The sequence below is a fragment of the Stenella coeruleoalba genome (assembly GCF_951394435.1).
Source record: "Stenella coeruleoalba genome assembly, chromosome: 8".
In the NCBI taxonomy this organism is placed as follows: domain Eukaryota; kingdom Metazoa; phylum Chordata; class Mammalia; order Artiodactyla; family Delphinidae; genus Stenella; species Stenella coeruleoalba.
The window spans coordinates 45,783,997-45,805,800 of NC_137154.1; the positions used below are offsets into that span (position 1 = coordinate 45,783,997).

The 21,804-nt window shown below is 33.8% G+C and overlaps 1 protein-coding gene across 1 annotated transcript in view; it reads right to left on the bottom strand.

Annotated features, from left to right (window-relative positions):
* The window catches only part of IPO7 (importin 7), a 46,920-nt gene that overhangs the window by 11,585 nt on the left and 13,531 nt on the right, over window positions 1-21,804 (bottom strand). Inside the window, exons 2-15 of the mRNA XM_079929178.1 lie at window positions 20,937-21,018; window positions 17,784-17,937; window positions 16,495-16,653; window positions 12,898-13,054; window positions 11,024-11,113; window positions 8,730-8,824; window positions 8,524-8,608; window positions 6,573-6,707; window positions 5,825-5,924; window positions 4,988-5,064; window positions 4,485-4,601; window positions 1,684-1,773; window positions 1,107-1,272; window positions 753-913 (exon numbers count right to left, since the gene is read on the bottom strand). Of these exons, the coding sequence (XP_079785304.1) occupies window positions 753-913; window positions 1,107-1,272; window positions 1,684-1,773; window positions 4,485-4,601; window positions 4,988-5,064; window positions 5,825-5,924; window positions 6,573-6,707; window positions 8,524-8,608; window positions 8,730-8,824; window positions 11,024-11,113; window positions 12,898-13,054; window positions 16,495-16,653; window positions 17,784-17,937; window positions 20,937-21,018 (1,668 nt within the window). The remainder of the gene's footprint in view (window positions 1-752; window positions 914-1,106; window positions 1,273-1,683; window positions 1,774-4,484; window positions 4,602-4,987; window positions 5,065-5,824; window positions 5,925-6,572; window positions 6,708-8,523; window positions 8,609-8,729; window positions 8,825-11,023; window positions 11,114-12,897; window positions 13,055-16,494; window positions 16,654-17,783; window positions 17,938-20,936; window positions 21,019-21,804) is intronic.

Below are 21,804 nucleotides of genomic sequence, written 5' to 3' on the forward strand. Positions count from 1 at the left end.
TTTTGTTGCCATTGAATTCAATCATTTTGAAAAATACTGAGCAACTGAGCAAAGTCATTAGTTATGAGGAATCATAATAATCAGCTTTTTATAATGCAATATACTTTTAATGAACACTACTACATTTATCCAAATGTCTTTACCCACTTCAAAATCAGCTGTTAAAAATACACACAGCAAATACCAAGAGTTAGATTCTTCAAACCTCAGTATTTAGCAAGAATACAAACTGCACCAAGTAAACCATTGTATAGAGAATATGAATGGATAATTGTTGGGTACATGTCCATATTTTCTATTACCCTTAAATAATTTATGTTGTTAATTCTCAGAAGTTCAGGGCTATGTACAATAGACAAAGGTCAACTACGAAATAACTATTTACACAAATTTCACTTTAAAAATCTATTTATAACGATTATCTCTATCTTTCAGTTGGTCCAAAGCATTCCAGGAAACCACACAAACAAGGCAGTCATGATGCAATGTGAGTACAAGTAAACAGCTCTGCACTGTAGAGGCATACAGCTCAGGTGTGAATCCCAGACCCACCCCTCCTAATTTGAGCAAATTACTTAAACTTCTTATACCTCACATATTCTCTCAGTATAGGAATATTCCTCATAGGATTGTGTGAGAATTAAATGAGTTAAAATATATATCAAGGGCTTAGAATGGTGCCTGACATACAGAAGCTCTGTGAAAATACTGTAATCTAAGTAATGCATAAATGACTGGTTCAGATAACATACCAAATGTTGTGTCATTTCTACTGCAATAGGAGTAACTTCTTCACTATACTCGCAGATCATTTTCTGAATTACATTGGTAAGATCATCATTTTCTGTTTCTCTTATAATATGAAGAAGAGCCTGCATGACAGGTCTGATGAATGGTGTGATGTATTCTTTAGCTGTAAGAGACAGAGAAAAAAACTTTTGGCCAAAACAGCTAAAACGCCTTAAAACCTGACACAATATACACCAAAGAGTAAACAAGAAATCGTTTCAAATAAAAAGGAAGACAATGTATCACGTTTCTATGATTATGCCTTGTACAATTATGCGTAAGCACATTGCACTATTTTTGAGATATAAATCCTTTACCTTTCTCTTGATTGCTGATCAGCACTTGAAGTGCAATGGCAGCTTCCACTTTAACAGGCATTTCCCTATCATCAATCAGACATCTTCGTGTCAGCTCTAGGGCTGTTTGCAGGTTCTGGTCACTTTTGAACTTCACTTCACAAAAATAGTGAAGGACCCAGCAAGCCTTTTTTTAAAAAAAATGCAGTGAGTTACTATAGGTATCTTACATTAAATTCCACCATGTGACAATATCTCTAGTGTCAAAGTGCTATGTGTGGGAATTTGGAGGCTGGCCAGTGGTAGATATGTCCAAAGACACAACACTCGACCAGTACTATGATCCCAACTTACTCTTTGGCTACATGATGTTTGTGTGGATAGCAAGACCTGAATGCAAAACACAGACAGACACTGCTATCAGACACAGATGAAAACTATGCACACATTATGAGCAGCCATTTAAAGACTTATACGAAAGTCTAGAATAAAACATGGCTTTAAAGTGAACATTTAAAAGTTTCCATATAAAAGTCCACACAAGCAGTTATTCATTACAAGACATAAATGTATAAATCAATACAGCTTTAAAACATACCCTCGCTCTCATGTAGCCTAGTTCACTGCTGAAGAGAGGGAATACATGATTCTGCAACATATATTCCATCTGATCTTTGTAGATCTTTTTCTGTAAAAATAAAGTTCCAAATACAATCATCTCAAATGCCAAATAGATACACAAGTTTTAAAAATGACTACTGATGTCAAAACATACATTTATTCTGGAATTTTGAACCACAAGATCCACATCCATTTTCTTATTCTCGAACGTTACTATCAAAAATCACTGGGTACATTTTTTTAGTCCTTTTACATCATTTGTTTAGAAAGCAATTATGCCAAATCTTAACATCAATGGTGTTTAAGTAATGGGAAGAGTGGTTAATTTTATTCCTTAGCTTATTAAACGTTTTTTGTTACAAAACTATTTATATAAAGTTATATTAATATAACTATAAAACGTTAATATAAAACTATTATAGTGAAAGAACCTCTCTGGAAAGGTTCTAAATGAACAATACAACATAGATTGAGAAATAGCCTGCTCTCAGAGTAATAATCTGGATATCTAAAGATACTCCTGTAAATCTTAAAATAGGGTCTTTTCTAAATGGTAACAAGTTTTTAAGAAGAGTTCCTTGAATTGCATATTAGGATCAACATTAAAAATTGACAACACTTTAAAAAACGAAAGTGACTAACGAGACATGATAACTAAATGCAACGTGGGATTCTGGACTGGATCAGGGACCAAACAACAAAGGACATTAGTGGGAAATCTTATCATATGTGAAAGGGGTCTGTAGATTAGTTAATAGTATCATATCAATATTAATTTCCTGGTTTTGAGAATTGCGGCATGGCTATCTAATATGTTAACATTAGAAAAAGTTGGGTGAAGAGTAATGGGAACTATTTTTGCAAATTTTCTCTAAGTATAAAATTTAAAAATATAAAGTTAAAACAAAAACCTGAATGTGAGAACTCACTCAAGATTCCCAGACACAACAAATAACCACGTAATTTACCCTTTATAAACGAAGAGAAGAATGGGTGGACAGATATAGAAAAGCTGAAAGATACACAAAATATACCCACAAGTTAATGGTGATGAATTCAGTGGAGCATCATATGCAGCAAGGTTTCTGGGAGTAGGATGAACTGTTGTCTAAATATTTACTTACACTTTGAAATAGTTATTTATTAACTTTAAAGTGAAAACAAATTTCAGATCTTATGAAGTCAGACGAAATGTGTACAATTAAGGTGAGGTTTCTAAACATACATCTAATCCAGCCAGCCATTCTTTACCAGAAAATGTGTGCCACAAAAGCATGATGTTCCTAGGCTGTGAACGGATATATTCAAGCTTACAAACTTCCTTAAAGATCAATTTTCTGAGTAGAAAAAAAGACTACTTTACAATTGTCTTGCAACATGAAAAGAAGATAACTCATATGCAAAAAGAATTACCTTCAGCTCAAGCAACAGCAAAAAAGTATAGAGGACATTATTTCAAAATCAAATTACATGTGTACTTCAAAGGACATCAGCAAGAAAGTAAAAAGATAATCCACAGAATGGCAGAAAATACTTGCAAACCACAAACAGTTGATCTTTGAATAACGAGGGGGTTGGGGTGCTGACACTCTGCGCAGTTGAAAATCTGCATTTAATTTGCAATTTGACCTGCATATCTGTGATTCCGCATCTGCAGATTCAATCAACTGCAGATCATGTAGTTCTGTAGTATTTATTGTTGGAAAAAAATCCACGTGTTAAGTGGACCCAAAAACAGTTCAAACCTGTGTTGTTGAAAGGTCAACTATATATGAAAAGTTTCTAGTATTTAGAATATATAAAGAACTCTAACAATTCAACAATAAAAAGACAAAAAACCCAATATAAAAATCGACAAAAAATTTGAATAGAAATTTCTCCAAAGAAGATATACAGTGGACAATAAGCATATAAAAAGATTCCCAACATCATTAGCTATTAGGGAAATGTAAACCACAATGAGAGTACCATTTGACACCAACTGGAATGGCTGTAATTTAAAAAGACAGATAATAAGAAGTGTTGATGAGGACATAGAAACTGGAACCCTCACACACTGCTAATGAATATATAAAATGGTACAGCCACTTTGGAAAACAGTCTAGCAGTTTCTCAAAATATGACCAGCAATTTGACTCCTAGGTATGTATTACCCAAGAGAAATGAAAATGTATGTCCACAAAAAAATGTGTACAGAAATGTTCATAGCTCCATTGTTAATAATAACCCAAAAGTAGAAACAAATGTCCACTTACTGATGAATGGATAAATAAAATGCAGCGTATCAATACAATGGAATATTATCTGGCAATAAAAAAAGAATGAAGACTGACACATGCTGTAACATGGATGAACTCAGAAAATATGATAAGTCAAAGAAGCCACTCAGAAAGGACCACATGTTTTATCATTCCATTTATATGAAATGCCCAGAATACACAAATCCACAGAGGAGACAAAAAGTAGATTAGGGCTAGGGCTGGGAGATTTGGGAGAAAATGGGGAGTGATTGATAAAAGGGTTTCTTTTGGGGATGATGAAAATGCTTTGGAATTAGAGTTGACGATTGCACAGCTCCTTGAATATACGAAAAACCACTGAACTGTACACTTTAAATGGGCAAACCATATGGTATGTGAATTGTACCTCAATTCTGTTTTATCTCAACTGCTGTCATTAAAACAAACTAACTGTGCTTGTGCACGCATGCATGCATGCACGCGCGCGCGCGCACACACACACACACACACACACACACACACACACACACACAAGTACCTTCAGAAGTATTTCAGCTAAAGAGCCAATCATATGTAGGGCTCCATCTTTTTTTCGAGGATCAGCATTTGGTTCTGTAAGAATCTGGTAGCAAAATCCCATAGTCTTTTGTAGTACCTAGATTAAAAGAGAAAAGTATGCTTTACTGGATATCCAAACAACCCTTTTAAAACATTGACAACAAAATGACCTATATGGCTACCATTAAAAACTAAATGTTCGGGATTAGCAGATGCAAACTATTATATACAGAATGAATAAACAACAAGGTCCTACTGTATAGCACAGGGAAATCTATTCAATATCCTGTGATAAATTATAGTGGAAAAGAATATGAAAAAGAATGTATGTATATGTGTAACTGAATCACTATGCTGTACAGCAGAAATTACCACTGTAAACCAACTACACTCAATAAAATAAATTAAAAAAAAAAACCAAGTGTATATCTGAACATATTTTAAGTATTAAAGCAAAAGTTATCCACATATTAAATAACCTACCTCTTTCCTCTTACTACAAGCTGTAAACAAAAGTGTCTGGGCAGCAGTGGTAGGAGAGATGAAATCCTCAAACACATCTAGAGAATAAATTTAAAATTAATACAGAAAATAGTAATTTCAATTTTTTCAACAAACATTTTCACATAATTTACAAATGATGCTCTGTAACAACAAAAAAGGACCTTAAATTTTTGCTAAATCTTCACAGAAAACAAGCATGAAAACAAACCCAGATCCCCATATAACTTTGCAAAAGCCTAATTCCTTTTCTTTCCTGTACAAATTAAGTCTTAATCCATCAACTTCTCCCAATGATTATTTTCTTTCATACAAAACCCCACTACTGTGAGAATTTTCACAATGCGGTCACAACAGTACAAATGACTGAAAGTACATAAGATTTTGGTACAAAGAAGGACTAATACTCAACATCAGCCAAATTACAATTCTTTAGTCCCATGCAGAGACTCTAGCTTCCAGTATGCGTCGTCTCCATTTCCAAACACGATGACTGACGTCGAATCCAAAAGTATAGTTTAGACACTTAGTGTTTAAGCTGTAACCTTGAATTTCTAACAGATCTGGCATGTGCCAGAAGCATATCCAATAATCATAACTACTAACACTACTGTATTTGTTTCTGCTAGAAATGAAGATTATCATTCTCAAATGCCAAAACTAATGAATAGCTTCCTGAAAGTCTAAACAATGAATAAATTGCATTAAAACAACAGAAGGCTTTTCAGTTCCTAAGGTGAGGCCTTAATATTCAAAGTTTACTATATACAAATTTAACTACCGACATACTTTGTTTCTAAAAAAGTGAAAATTCGTTACCAAACTTCATGCGTATATATTCATAGGGGTCTTCTTGCCAAAGTTCCTCATCAGCATCTGTATAGCACATCAATGGAAAAATAACATCTTGGATAATGCCCTGCAATTTAAAAGTTAAGATAAGTCGGTCTTCAAATTTAAACTTTCAAATTTCCGTTAAGTGCTAAAACAAAAGTAACTCTCCAGTTTGTGTTTTAAAGCTTAACATCAAACTTCAGTAAAGCATTTAATGCATTCTCAGATCGACTATCAACGTACATATTCTTACCCTCTGTGCAACGAGTCATTGTAAGACATGTGTACATAGGTAGCAATTAAGTATTCCGAGAAAATGCAATATGAAATTTTAGTCCATCAAACCCTACAGTTCTAAATAAAGCAAATAAATTACATTGGAAATAGTACATAAGCAAATTAGCCTCAAAAGTAATTTGGTGAAATAGTCCTTTGCCTATTCCAAATTACATGATGTTAGCTAATCATGTTAAACTATAATCATGATCCAACAGTAAGAACTTAAAAGCAAATTTTAAGATAACAGTTTCAGATTAAAAAATAATCTGAATATCCACAATATACCTTTTATAAAGTTTGTCAGGATGTTGCATCATTTTCCTAATGTACAATTACCAGAACTAGACTAAGTAACATAGGTCAACAAAAAAAAATGCACTTTTTCAACCTTTTGGTAATTAATGTTATTTCTATTACATTTTCTAGAAAAATAGTTCAGATAGAAAATTATTACTTGTATATGAGGCTTCAGATTCTTCCAGGTGAGAGCATGAGAAACTCCTTGATTAATATAATTTAATGTCTGTTGTAAAACTCGAGGAGCCATATATTGCTTCTCCTTGTACTGATACAACACTTTCAATAAAACCTTTGAAAAAAAAATTTTGATCAAAAAATAAAGTTTAAATAGAAAGTTTAACCACTTACAAGCTAGCAAAAACATCTGACACTTCTTACCCAGGTCATTATCATAAAATAACCACCATATTCTTTTTAAAAGAAAGTAATTTTTTAAATTATGTATTGGAGAACCATATTTATTCCCAAAGTATTTAAAATAAACAAACTGAAGTAACACTGTGTGTCAAAGGACTAGTTTCTGATTAAGTATAAAAAGAAGAGAAAACCATATGCTACTTGTGGAACATACCACAATATTCTGAGACAGCACTATATTGTTAAAATCAGCTTCTAGGCAAATCCTACCCAAACCATTCACCTACTTATTTAACGTCTGCCAAGAGTTCTAATTCAACTTGATACTTGAGAATAGCAGTTGTCAAAATATGGTCCACAGACCTCTCAGAAGGTCTGACAGGTCAAAACTATTTTCATAATAATGCTAAAACATTATGTGACCTTTTTACTGTGTTGACATTTGCATCGATGGTACAAAAGCAGTGATGGTAAAACTTCTGGTTCCTAACATGAATCAAAGGAGTGGCACTAAAGTGTACTAGCAGTCATCATATTCTTTACAGCCACATAATCGCAGAATAAACTTTCCTTAGGAATGTCCTTAGTGAACCAGAAATATAAATATTAATAAATGGGAAGTATACATATAGCACTTCTGCTACATACCAAAGTACGATGGTTGGAAGAAAAGCTGAAATAGTAGCTTTTCCCACCAAATATTATCATAAGCATGAAAGAAAAACTGATAGACAAATTATGATTATTTAGACTTTTGTGTGTGGCAGATTTTTTTCTCAAAAATGAACAAAATGAGCCTCTCCAAGGAAACTGACAATATGTTACTGGTGTTAAAATTTGAGCTTTCAAGCAAAACTAGAATTCTCAAAATCTTACATCCACTACTTAGATCCACCTGACAGCTTTCCAATATTTAAAGACAGTTATGAGATCAATGGTGATATTAATGACTGTAATTTTTTAAAACTACATAAGGAAATCTATAAACATTTAGAAAATCGGCATAGACTCAATAAGTCAATATTTTCCAATGACCAGGGCAGTATGTTATAAAATCATATATGGATAAAAGACCCATTCAAAGTGCAATGGATGTTAATATAACAGAAGATGAAATGTTTATTGTTACAGTTTCAAACTCTAAATTACAATTAACCTTTAAGAAAATACCATTGTCAAATGTTGGTGTGATATCAAAAATTTCCCCAATTATATGAAAAGTATATTAAAAGTCTTTCCTTTTCCAACTTCTTATCTTTGAGACCAAATTATCTTTATTTACTTCCATTAAAACAAATTGAAACAGAATGAATACAGAGGTAGACGGGTATACAGCTGCCTTTTATTAAGGCAGACATGAAAGTCGTAAAAATGTGTAACAATGCCATTTCCTCCTGCTAAAAATTTTTCATTTTGGAAAACAATTATTTTTAACAAAAACATGTATTCTGTTAATATGTAATAGGTTTGTTATTTTTTAATAACTTAATACCATTAAATTTAGTTTCAATTTTTAATACAGTACATATCACAAGGTATAACCCCCATAAATGGAAGCTTGTCGATGTTCTCAATAATTTAAGAGTGTAAGGAGGTCCTGAGACCATAACATTTGAGAACTACTACAGTGTTCAAAATGTTAAAGACTGCTACATGCAATCTTTGAATGCCAAAGAAACTAGAAATAAGCAAGACAAATTAACATAATAGTGTCATGTTTCTACTTGGAAAAATTATCTTAGACTTACCTGTTGGACACCAACAGCAAATGCCTTCAGAAATACTTCAGCAAATTCATTATACTCCTTGGAAACATTGCCAGGGCTTCCATATCTAAAAGAACATTCAAATGCCCATCATGTCTTCATAATGCTTTATATCAGCACTTATAAAAAAAAAAAACAAATTCTTGAAAAAAATAAACTCAAATGATCATATATTGAGAAATGCGTACCTTTCAAAAAGCCTTGCTAAGATATGTAAAGCCCACTTCTTACATTTCCACCATGGTAACTCAGGTCTATCATCTTCTTCAACTTGAAGTGTTTCCTTTAAAGAGACATTTATTTAATGATAGACAATACAATCTAAAAGGAATAGTGTGAGTTCAGAACAGACTCACAAAAACATGAATCCTCCTCCAATGATGGCCTTTCATAATAAAAGGCTAGAACAGGAAAAGTATTAACCCTTATTTAAATATAAGAGGCACTTCACTTCACTACTTAGTTACAAAGGACATGCTTTCTCAAAGTCTTATAAAAGTTTAAACTCAAACATTTTAGTCAAGATCCAAATAATATAAATCAAAGTCATGGCAAGTAGCTTAAACTAGTATAGTTCAAATCAAAAGGGCATGAAAAATTTCATTTTAGAAATCCAGTTTCAAAAATATTAGTATACATACATAAATATGTATGTATGAGAATGTTCATTTACAAAACCATTTGTAACAGAAAAAAACTGCCAAGAACTAAACATTCATTAACAAGGGGATGTTTAATTATGCAACATCCATTAAGAGAATGAATTGGTTCATTATATATTGACCTAAGACATCCATGACATATTTTTAAGTTAAGACAGAGAAATGAGACTGTGGAACAACCAAAACTCCCATACACTGCCAGTGAGAGCGGTGGTACAACCACTTTGGGAGTTATTTATAAAGTTAAACATATACATTCATAGCAGCCTTATTTGTAATCTTAAAATCTTAAAACCACCCAGATGTCCATCAACTTGTAAATAAATAAACTGTAGTACATTCATACAATGGGGTACTACTTGTCAATAAAAAAGAACAAACTACCATAGCACAACATGAATATATCATAATATTAAGCAAAAGAAGGTAGATACAAAAAATTACCTTTTTATTAGATTTTAGAATAGGTGAAGTTAATCTATGGTGCTAGAAATGAGAATGGTGATGGTAGGGATGACCAGACCCAGCCACCAGCCAACATTCTAGGTGATGGTTACTCTGGTGAATATGACTCTCATAACCCACTGAACTGTTTACTTATATGTGCATGTTTATGATTACAAATTATACCAAAAAAGGTGCAGAATGTAAGTATGAAAACTCTTAAAGCTGTATTTTATACCTATTAAATGTGTACAGAAAATAACACATCAAACTAGTTTCCCATGGAACGCAAGAAACGTCCTATTTATTTCTTCTGCATTTTTTTAAAATAAAAATTTGAACAATAAACTACAAAACAGGAGGCTGGTCTCACTTATTTCACTAATAAAATTATGTTGGATAAATTACATAACCCTTCCATGTCTCTGTTTAAAATAAATTCAGAAGGAATTATTTTGAGGATTAAATAAGCAAAGTATATAAAAGTACTTAAAACACACTAGGGATTCAGGCATTGTAAATTTCCTACCTCTCTAGAAAACTAGATAATAAAGAAAAATTGTGGTTATTTTAAAAATCGTTATTATATGTAAAAAAATAACATAGTTGGACAACTCTGTATGTACTACTGGAAACCGCTGAATTGTACACTTTAAAATTGTAAATTTTACGGTATTTGAGTTATAGCTCTATGAAGTTGTTATTTAAAAAGCAAGTAATATAACTAACTACAAAGTTTGACCAACTTGTAAATCAAGTTCTACCCCTGTTCATGCATGTCTAACAAATTATTAGCCTAAAATCCAGCTATAGGCTCTTTGTTCCTTTTTGAGAAATAATTGATATTGTTATTAGTTTAATGTATAAACATAATGATTTGACATATGTATATACTGTGAAATGACTACCACAGTTAAGTTTTAGAAGATGGTGAAAAGGTACAAACTTCCCGTTGTAAGATAAGTAAGTCCTGGGGATGTAATGTAAACACGGTGTCTATAGTTAAAAATACTATATTGTTTATCTGAAGGTTGCTAAGAGAATAGATCTTAAAAGTTCTCACTACAAGAAAAAAAATTTCTAACTATGTCAGGTGACATATGTTATGAACTCAATTAAAAGCTGAAGAAACAGAATTAGGATGGAATAAACAAAGATATAATACAAGCACTTAATAATATACAAAATAACCCTTTACAATTTTTCACTTAATATATTCACATATGTAAACAAATGAAATGGTGTCTCTATCTAGAAAAATCTGCCTCACAAATAATATAAATTCACAAAGAATGTTTTAGGAAATATCAGTTAAAATTCTCAAAAGGTAACTAAATATTTAAGCTTAGTGATATAAGAAATACACAGAGACTTACATTAGGTACATCCCTGTTCACAACAGTCTTTAAAATTTCTATCCATTCTGTCAGGTTCTGTTGGTTTATCAGCTCCAGTGGTAGTGTATACTAAATTAAAATCAAGAATCAATATTTTAAAATCCTTACAAAAGAAAATCCAACTTCCTTTTACTCTTCACAAAACCTACAAAAAGTACTTCATTCAGTCCACATTTCCTTTTTCAGTACATAGGCAAATTTCTCATCTGGCTGATTTGGTTAGTTATGTACAATGGTGAACTGTGGCACCGATAGTGGGCATCCTTGTCTTATTCCCAAATTACTGGGAATGTATCTGATTTTCACCATGAGGTATATTTATTGTGATTTCTAGTGAACATTTTTTTTTTTTTTTTTGCGGTACGCGGGCCTCTCACTGTTGTGGCCTCTCCCGTTCCAGAGCACAGGCTCCGGACATGCAGGTTCAGTGGCCGTGGCTCTCGGGCCTAGCCGCTCTGCAGCATGTGGGATCCTCCCGGACTGGGGCACAAACTCATGTCCCCTGCCATCGGCAGGCGGACTCTCAATCCCTACGCCACCAGGGAAGCCCTCTAGTGAACATTTTTTATCAAGGTAAGGAAATTTCTATTCCAGGATTCTTAAGTATTTTTGTTTTGTTTTGTTTTAAAGCAGAAATGGTTATTAAATTTTATCAAATACTTTATCTGGCATCCTTAAAGATTGTTTACAGGTCTCTCTTTTCGTGTAATATAAAAGTTAATCACAAAAACTGGTTTTTTACTCTTGATCCATTCCTGTGTTCCTGGGATAAATCACATCACTTAATAGGCTCACAACATCAATATCCTATTTAGGATTTTAGGACCTCTATTTTCACAAATGAGACAGTACTATATTTTGATTTCAAGGTATGCTAGTCTCAAAAAATTAGTTGGGTCCTATGCCCTAGAGTAATTTATAAAAAGAACTTATTTTTATAATCTAGAAGTTATGATCCTACCAGTTAGAGGGAAAAACAATTAAAAAACAGTACATTGTCTATCCAAATCATTTTTTAAAAAATTATATAAGAAGCAGCCATTAAAAAGATATTAGATTATCTTTAAAGATCTAGCAAGGGCATGAAAAATCCAACCAAACAATGGAGTGAGTCAGTTATAATAATCTTAGTGGAAATAAAGTCACAGGTCTATTTAAAAGAGATTTAAAAAAAAAATAAGTAATGGCATGAATTGAACCAAAGGTCCTGGTGGATGAGATGAATCTTTCTTTGGCTATGTGGCACAAAAAGAGCCAGAATTTTAATCCAAATCAAAAACTCTGTTTCATAAGTAATTATAGTCCACTGAGACTATAGACACAACCATTTCTTTAGTGAGATCTTTTATCCCAGGAAGATTTAGAACAATATACAAAGATAATAAGGCCCATTACAGTGTGCCAGTCAAGCCCACAGTATTAGTATTTTTCTATCAAGCTTAGGAATAGGTTTTGTAATTACTGCGACAATCTATGCATATTTGGCATAACAGAGCATACGTTAGATGTAAACTCTAATCCAGTAAACTGATTTTCAGACTTGTGAATTCTTAAGGTGAAAGACATAAGAAAATTTTACTAATTTTGTAAATAGTATTAGATGGTTTAAGAGAACTTAAGATTGCCCACTTATAAATTAAGATTTATTAGAGCTATTTGTGTATTTGGCAAAGTATGCTTGGTTAGACTTTAATGTATTTGTAATTTTGGCAATTTATATTTGACTAGCAATTTATCCACTTAATGTAGATTTTCAAGTGAAATTATTATTCAGATGCTGACATTCTTTATCATTGTTTAAGGTGGCAAATGATAGACTGACTTTACATATAAAAACTACTTTATAAAATTACCTGAACAAGAGCATAGAAGATCTTGAAAATCTGTTTCTGGATGAGGACAGATTGATCAGACTGATCAGAAAGAAGCTGGATAAAACGGTCCTTTAGAACTGGCAGGAAATGTTGCATTGCTGCTACCAATGGACTCCGTTCCTCTGGTTTCTTATACCTTTGGGTAGGAATACAAACTAATTCTGTGAGAATTTATTCACAATTATATATATACATATAGATAGGTAGGTAGATAAATATATATATATATACACATATCTATTATATATATATTTATATCTTATATAATGAAATATAAATTTAAACTACTTGTCTGTTCATACAAATATAAGCAAATACTTTCTAAGCAATTTTATATTCCTAGAAAGAAGAAAAACCTACTATGGAATCAAACCACAGGCAAAAAGCAACTTGAAAAAAACCTCAAATAATAGTATCTAAAATTTACTGAGCATTTATTATGAGGTAAATAATCTTCAAGGCCCCATTAGTATTCTCACTTCTATAGTTGAGGAAACTGAGGGACAGAGAATTTAAGTATCTTTCCCAGTACAGACATCTAGGTATGAACCTCAGCAGATTCAGGATCTGCCCTTTAACCACCTCACTATGCCATCTGTAACTGTGAATACTGATACAACTAAGGAGCTACAACAATTTGGCTTTTAAACATTAGCAGCTGATCAATATAAAATTGATTACATATAACCATCCTTAAGTAATTTACATACAAAGTGCATTAAGGCAGAAGTGGCATCTATAAAGCAGAAAATATTCTATTTCTAAAAGCACTATAAATCAGAAGTTCTTTGGTAACCTTTTGGCAACAAAACCTGACCTCAACAGGCTATTTATGATCTCTATTTATCCCATCTGGAGTGAATATTCACATATTTTATATCAGATATAATAATAATGTTTGATCCCTGGGTACTGGTACATAGGAGTGTATTATGTGAACCTTGTTACCTTCCTAAAATCTGAAAAATCCTAAATTCTGAATCACATTTTGCTCCAAGGATACGAGTGAAGAATAGCTAATTGAGACATTCCCCCATATAGATTCCTTAGCATTTTAACAGAACTGTTAAAAAGTCTGTTGGCTTTTTTTTTTTTTAATTTTTAAATAATTGATTTTCCCTACCAGACTCCAGTTTTATCTACCGGTAGCCTTTTTGAAGGGAGAAAATGTATCTAAGAATGGAGTATCTTAGCACAGTTTTAAAAGGTAGACACTCTTAAAAGACTGGATTGTTTTTTCCTACTGGGAGAAATGAGAAGCAAAGTAAATTGCCAAGAATAAAAAACACCAAGAGAAATGGTCACGCTAATAATGACTGAGATTATTAAACAATTAACTGACAGACTTCTAAATATTATTTAATGTGCTGAGAAATTACACTTAGCATACATTTTAAAAGGTTACCTGTACATTTCTTTGAGTCAATAAAGCAATAACAATTTACAAAAGGAAGCCATTTGCACTCTCCAATCTGATTAGACAAACTCTATTAATTACTGACAGTATTATCTTTTAACAATAAAGGTGAGGACTATATTATATTATGCACCTCTCTCCATTATCCAACCCAGGTGATCACCCACATTAAGAGGGCTTGAATACCCATTCCATGTTAGATATTGTTCTCTCCTACCTCCTTCTCTACACTAAGTAGTGGACTGGAAGTTGGGTGGTACCATATCCAAACTAATGGGTATGAAAGTAATTTACGCAAGGAAACAAATATTATTTCATACGACCTGAAAGTTCCTGAAAGCGTGAAAATGTGACACTAATAAAAGCCTAGGGAGTGATCAAGATGGTGGAGGAGTAGGATGTGGAGCTCACCTCCTCCCACCAATAAAAGTCTACTACCACAAGGCTGCAGTGTGTCAAACTGGTGAACCATACTCACAGGAATCCTCAAATACTAGCCCATCACTGTTCTGTTAAAAAAAAGTCAACGGTTCATCATGTAAAAGATCACATACAAATCCCCCATCATGGCATTCAAAACCCTCTTTTAACACAGTCCCAATTTACCAATTCAAAATGATCCCCCTCTACCACCAAAAAAAAAAAAGAAGACAAAATGATCCCCGATTTCAACAGAAGTTATCCATACCGTTTAGTGGTCTCCTCACTACCCACTAAAGACAGTGTCACATTTCCACCTCTGTACCTTTCTTTCTTTGCTCATACTATTCCATGTGGTGTGAGATGCATTCCTCTTCAAATGTTCCTTCTATGCTCCTTCACCTGACAAGCATTTCCTGAGGATCTATGCTCCTGAAGGCCATCACAACTTCCAATTTCTCCATGAATTTTCTTAGAACTGCTTCAGTCCACACAGATCCCTTGTGAACACGCTGTGCTCCACAATCGAACACTAGCTGAAAATGAACTGTAATTCCAACACTGTAGCAGCCTATGTCTCCCATTTTAAAAATCCCTGTCATACTCTCTCCTGCTAAGATTAAGGACAGGAGAGACAAACCTCCTCCATGACAATGACAGCTTATTACTGTTATTCTCTCTCAGTTTAGTCACTCACTTACCAGAACTACAACTGGCACTCTGACAGAGGTTGGAGCAACAGCTGGAACATTCCTTAGCAGGAAGATGGGTAGCTGGTGGGAACACAAGAAAACACCAGTACCAATGCTGTAAATGGTTTATTTCTCTCCTGCTCAGAACAAAAGCAGCAGTTCATCAGCTACTTTGAGTTGGGACCCAAAAAGGGTATTGGAGGCTAACTACAAGTCCCAGAATTAGAGGGCTCACAATGGCATCTGTGTAGCTGTTAGGGCTGGAAATAAAGCCACCATCATGGTGTAAGTGTTCCTTCCTCATAATTTGCTAATATCAAAACTTTCAAGTGCCTACCAATTTCATTACTTTCACCACACACTTAAAAGAAAATCTCTGCAACATTGGCTTACTACTTTTAGTGCTATACCTCAACTTCCAAGGTTAGATTTTTTTCTGATCCTTAAGCCCAGGTCTAAAATGATCCCTAAATCTTTCTTACTGATACCAATTACTTACATGAACTATAATTTGCTCAAGTATGCCAACACTGAAGCAGATGACTATGAATCCCTCAAACACAATGATTAAAAATGATCATATGAAATTCCAACATATTCTTCTTAAAAAATTAGAGGTAGGTTCTTGAAACTTCACAAGAACCCAAATTAAGATAAAAATTCAAAGAAAGGCAGAATAAAGAGCTCTAATGATCAATGTACTTTGACCCCCTTCACATCTTAAAATCTTATCTTTAGGCCTTTTATCACCACAAATTGAGGAGCCTATATTGAGAAGTTAGGGATAACTTGGGTTTTGAACAGGGAAACAGATCATGATTAAGAAAAAAGGGCACAAAGAGTTTCATAGTTGAATCAACAGAAGAGACTGCAGAATTAAAACAAGAATGCTATTTCAAAAGGAAGACACAATTAAAATCAACATGTAATTCACTAACTTTAGTATATATACCAAATGAAATTTCAAGATGTTCAAACCAATTAGCTTAAATTTCCCAAGCCTTTTCTACTTCTCAAAACTCTACAGGAATTGAGAGAGATACTTACTCATAATTTTTCACAAGCTGATAGAGGCAAAGAAGAATTCCTAGCCAACATGCACTGTTATCAGACTGAAGGTAAAAGCCAATTTTGTCCACAATGGCAGTCCAGCGACTCGGATAATCATGCTTAATGATATGATGAATGCATGTAGTAAGCTGTACCCTAAAAGTCAAAAATAAACAATAAGGAGGAAGAAATGCTACCTCAAGTTTTGTTAACTCATATAAAGAAAAAGGCTGTTTAGACAAAAATAAGTAAGTCACTAAGCAAAAACTGTTACTACTGACTCAAAAGAAACCCAACAATGTTACAAATGCAAGTGATTTTATTTTTATTTTTCATCCCCATCATCAGCTGACAGGTTTCATTTAGAACATCAACTATTCTCATTAAAAATTCTACAAAATCGGGCTTCCCTGGTGGCGCAGTGGTTGAGAGTCCGCCTGCTGATGCAGGGGACACGGGTTCGTGCCCCGGTCTGGGAAGATCCCACATGCCGCGGAGCGGCTGGGCCCGTGAGCCATGGCCGCTGAGCCTGTGCGTCCAGAGCCTGTGCTCCGCAATGGGAGAGGCCACACAGTGAGAGGCCCGCGTATCGCAAAAAAAAAAAAAAAAAAAAATCTACAAAATCAAGGGTCAGGACAGTAACAAAGACGCAGATATAGAGAATGGACTTGAGGACACAGGGAGAGGGAAGGGTAAGCTGGGACAAAGTGAGAGAGTGGCATGGACTTATATATACTACCAAATGTAAGCTAGTGGGAAGCAGTCGCATAGCACAGGGAGATCAGCTTGGTGCTTTCTGACCACCTAGAGGGGTGGGATAGGGAGGGTGGGAGGGAGACGCAAGAGGGAGGAGATATGGGGATATATGTATACATATAGCTGATTGACTTTGTCATAAAGCAGAAACTAACACACCACTGTAAAGCAATTATACTCCAATAAAGATGTTAAAAAAAAATTCTACAAAATCATACACAATGAGCTTTCAAATATCAAAAGACTATACAATATAAAGTATATGACAGTATTCTATAACTTTCTATACCCTCTTTCATCTGATCATAGTATGTTTCACAAGTTTTACATGAAGTTTTGGTTTTTAATAAATATAAACTGTAGCAAGAAAATAAAACAAAAAAGAATTCCCCTGTAACTGCATTTGTTAAGTTTTGTGCCACAAAAAATGACAGATTTTTATGTTCTGAAAAGATCCCCTCTTCTGCATCCCTCCAAAGCCCGCAAATTATATATCTGCAACAAAGGTTAAGTTTAAAACATATACATACCTGATGAGCTCAGGAGAGTGGATAATGGCTTCTACAATATTTTCTCGAATACAATGTCGATCTTCTTCTGGAATAGTATAAGGGGATATATCCCCTGGTGCCGTTTCCCGATCAGGCCAATACTGTGTTATCATATTTTTCAAATAGATAACACCTAAAATATAGATCAATTTGACAAAAGAAAGTGAAAGCACTGTAAATATCCCTGTGTCTACACCTCAATTTATTTCTGTCAGACCAAACATTGCTAGAAAAGCTAACCTTTTAAAATCAAAATACTATACTCTATAATTTTAAAAGTTGATAAAACACAAGTTTAATGCTCAGCTACAGTAATCACCCACAAAGTTATTATTAAACATACAGTCTAAGAGAACTCTGCAAACTACAAACAAAATTGTTTTTACAACACATTTATACACAACACTTTTCATCCCTGTTTTCTGTAGGAAAGCTGTTTTACCAAATCTGCTTTCTAAATGAAGCCTCTAAAAACAAAACCACACACATATACCAAGTTTCTATAATTAATAACTCTGTCATACAGACTGAATGTATAACCCTAACCCCCTAACCAGAAACCCTAACCCCCAATGTGATGAGGGGATGAGGGCTTTAATAGGGTGATCAGCTAATGAGGGCTCTGCCCTCACGAATGGGATTAATGCCCTTATAAGAGACCCTAGAGAGCTTCTTCCTCTTCTACCATGCGAGGGTCTATGAACCAGAAAGTAGGTCCTCGGAGACCAAATCTGCCAGTGCCTTAATTCTGGACTTCTCAGCCTCCAGAACTGTGATAAATAAATTTGTTGTTTATAAGCCATCCAGTCTATGGTATTCTGTTAGAGCAGCTCAAAGTGACTAACACACACACAGGTTGTTATTTTTAATCATAGAAAAATTACAGTATATAAAGATTCTCAGTCAATAAATTTAAGTATTTCAATCATACACCACAATCATACCAATTCAAATTTGTGTTATTTTATGGGAGAATTTGCTATGTTCAAAAATTACAGACTACTACCTTCTGTCAGTTATCATACTGCCGCCTTGCACATTGCTAGCTCCTTCTGTCAGTTATCATACTGCTAGCCTGCACATTGCTAGTTAACTCTAACTGAACTACTTGGTAATAATGCTTTTTATCCTGACCCCTCCACCCAAATGAGAGAGAAAGAGAATCCTCGAACACAAATGTACAGAATGTATAGGAAAGGGAAATTATTCAAAATTAATTTCTAAATTCTGCAAAACACTGATTCTTCTCTGATTAGTAATTAACACTTACCTGGAGTCTTGTACCTATTCAAACAAGGATAACTGATACAAATATGATTTTTATATTCTACTTTGGTTTATCTTGGAAATTAAAATAATACCCCATCTTACAGCATTTCAAAAAACATTACAACTACATATTAAAATATCCTTCAACAAAAGCTTTAAGATAACCTACATCTACAGTCAAGAACACTGATTCAGCATGTGGGACTGACATATTTCAGATTAATACTATTTTATTCTTTAGTTCCAAAACAGAACAAAGATAAAAATTAAGACTTGATATAGCCCCTATGTCTTCCAGATATAGCCTCTGAGTACTTCTTTCCAACAAAATGCACAAAGGAAGTGAATATATATACTTATTTGTACACTTTTGATTCAGTATTTTTAAAAGTGTTTGCTTGAACAAAACACATAAACAGGTGAGAACTGCACTGAAAGAACCTCGTGATTCACAGTCTACTCCATCCAGAATGCTTGAGTTCTACTACAAAGACAGAATGAATGCATCTTTCAAAGTCTAGCAGATAAAACCATCATATACCATGTACTACAAAATATCATTCAATTATTACAAGGATGTAATAAATTTTAAAGTAATGATTATATTTTGAAAATTAGGACCAATTTCATAGTTTGGTTGCTTCTGGTTTTGTACATACTAATAAACAACTTTCTAGAATTTAATTTTGCTAATACACATAATCAAGTTTCTAATGTGTTAAGGTCCCTCCTAAATGCCAAATGCTTTCAACATCTTAGTAAAATTTTGAGATTTAAAGGCAAAGATTCTTATCTAAAAAAATAACTAAATGGGAAAATGTTAACTTCATTAGTAAAAAAGAACTGACAGTTACAATAAACGAAGCGACCTTTTCCTATTTAACTAGAAAAATTTTTTAAAGATTTACTGCTGACCAGGGTTCAGCAAAATTACTGTATTTTATAGGCACAAAAAATGTCCCATTTTTGTGCTACTTATATACCAATTTAAAAAAATCATAAACAACTTACATTGATTCATTCATTTACTGAGTACCTGCACTGTGTCAGGCAATACCTTAGGCACTGGGAATATAATTGTTAATCAAACAGACCTGAGATTAAATTCCAACAACTGAGAAATGGTTCACTGCATATGGCACATTATTGTAAATTATTTAGCCATTAAAACATAACTTTTAAGATAAACACTATGTAGAGAAAAGGAATGTGCTTACTATACATTAAATATCGTAAGCAAAAAAAATTCTTTTAATAAAACTGGTGTAGGGAAAAAGAACAGCAAGAAATAACCCCAGAATATAACTGGTTTTTCTAGAATAGTAAGGTTATTGGCACTTTATATTTCCTATAAGAAATACATCTGCAAATAAATTAAACAACAAGCATTAAAGAGGTCAATTCCATTATTCTGCAGACTAACAGATGATATCAGGAGCAGTATGCCACATTTTCATAGACTCTGATACTGAGGGAATTACTCAATATTTTGTTGAAACTGGAACTAAGAAACAGTACCTTTTAAATGGTTAAAATAAAATAGTAAAAGCAAACAGCTGGAGGTTTGTATCTTAGAATCATCCATCATGGAAGAAAACAGGGAATATGGAGACTCTTTCAATAAACCCCATCAATTTCTCCTTCCAGCTTCTTTTTTAATTCAGTGAAATATCACATTCCTTTAAACTCTGTCACCAGATATCAAGGCACTTGTGGCAGTTTGTAGTAAACACAAGGGAGCAAACCAATTTTCAGTGAAGAAAATCACTGAAGGGCCTTCCCAGGATACTTCTGCTACTCAACTATGAACCTCTGAAATGATATTATTTACATATATCCAAGAAAATAATTCAGGAAACTTGCCTGCCTGTCTCACAGGTAAATCCAGTTGTTCCGACATAGTAATCTGAAGCAGTGTTGAAACAAAATTCAGAGACTTGTGTGCCTACAAATAAAAAAATACATTTTAAATTTCTGCAAATAAATATTCTCAGTACTCTATTTCACTGCTTGGCTGGCACAAAAGGCTCTCCTCCACAAGTTGATTCCAGCCTTATTTCCTATCACTCACATATAAGGAACTCAAAAAATTCAGTAACCTAACTCCTAAAACTTTTGTATGTTTGCATTTGCCTGTGTACCATTGCACTTCTGACCTACACTGGTGGCAGCAGCTCAAAAACAGTGTCTTTTGTGATACCTATTTCCTCAATTCAGTAATAATTTCTCCAGAGACATTCTATGAAGTGGCTAGACAAAAATTAAACAAGTAAAAATTAACAGCCTGAGGGGCGGTTTCCAAGGTGCTAATAACGTTTCTTTCTTTTTTAAAAAAAATCATTTATTTATTTAATTATTATTTTGAGGGGGGGCGCTGCGTTGGGTCTTTGTTGCTGCGCGCGGGCTTTCTCTAGTTGTGGCAAGCAGGGGCTACTCTGCGTTGCGGTGCGTGGGTTTCTCATTGCAGTGGCTTCTCTTGTTGCGGAGCACGGGCTCTAGAGCATAGGCTCAGTAGATGTGGCGCACAGGCTTAGTTGCTCCGAGGCATGTGGGATCTTCCCAGACCAGGGCTTGAACTCACCATGTCCCCTGTGTTGGCAGGCAGATTCTTAACCACTGCGCCACCAGGGAAGCCCGACGTTTTATTTCTTAACACGTCTGTTTTATAAAAGTGTGTCCAGTTTGTGAAAACTAATCAACTGTATCCTCACGATCACTTTTCTATATGCAT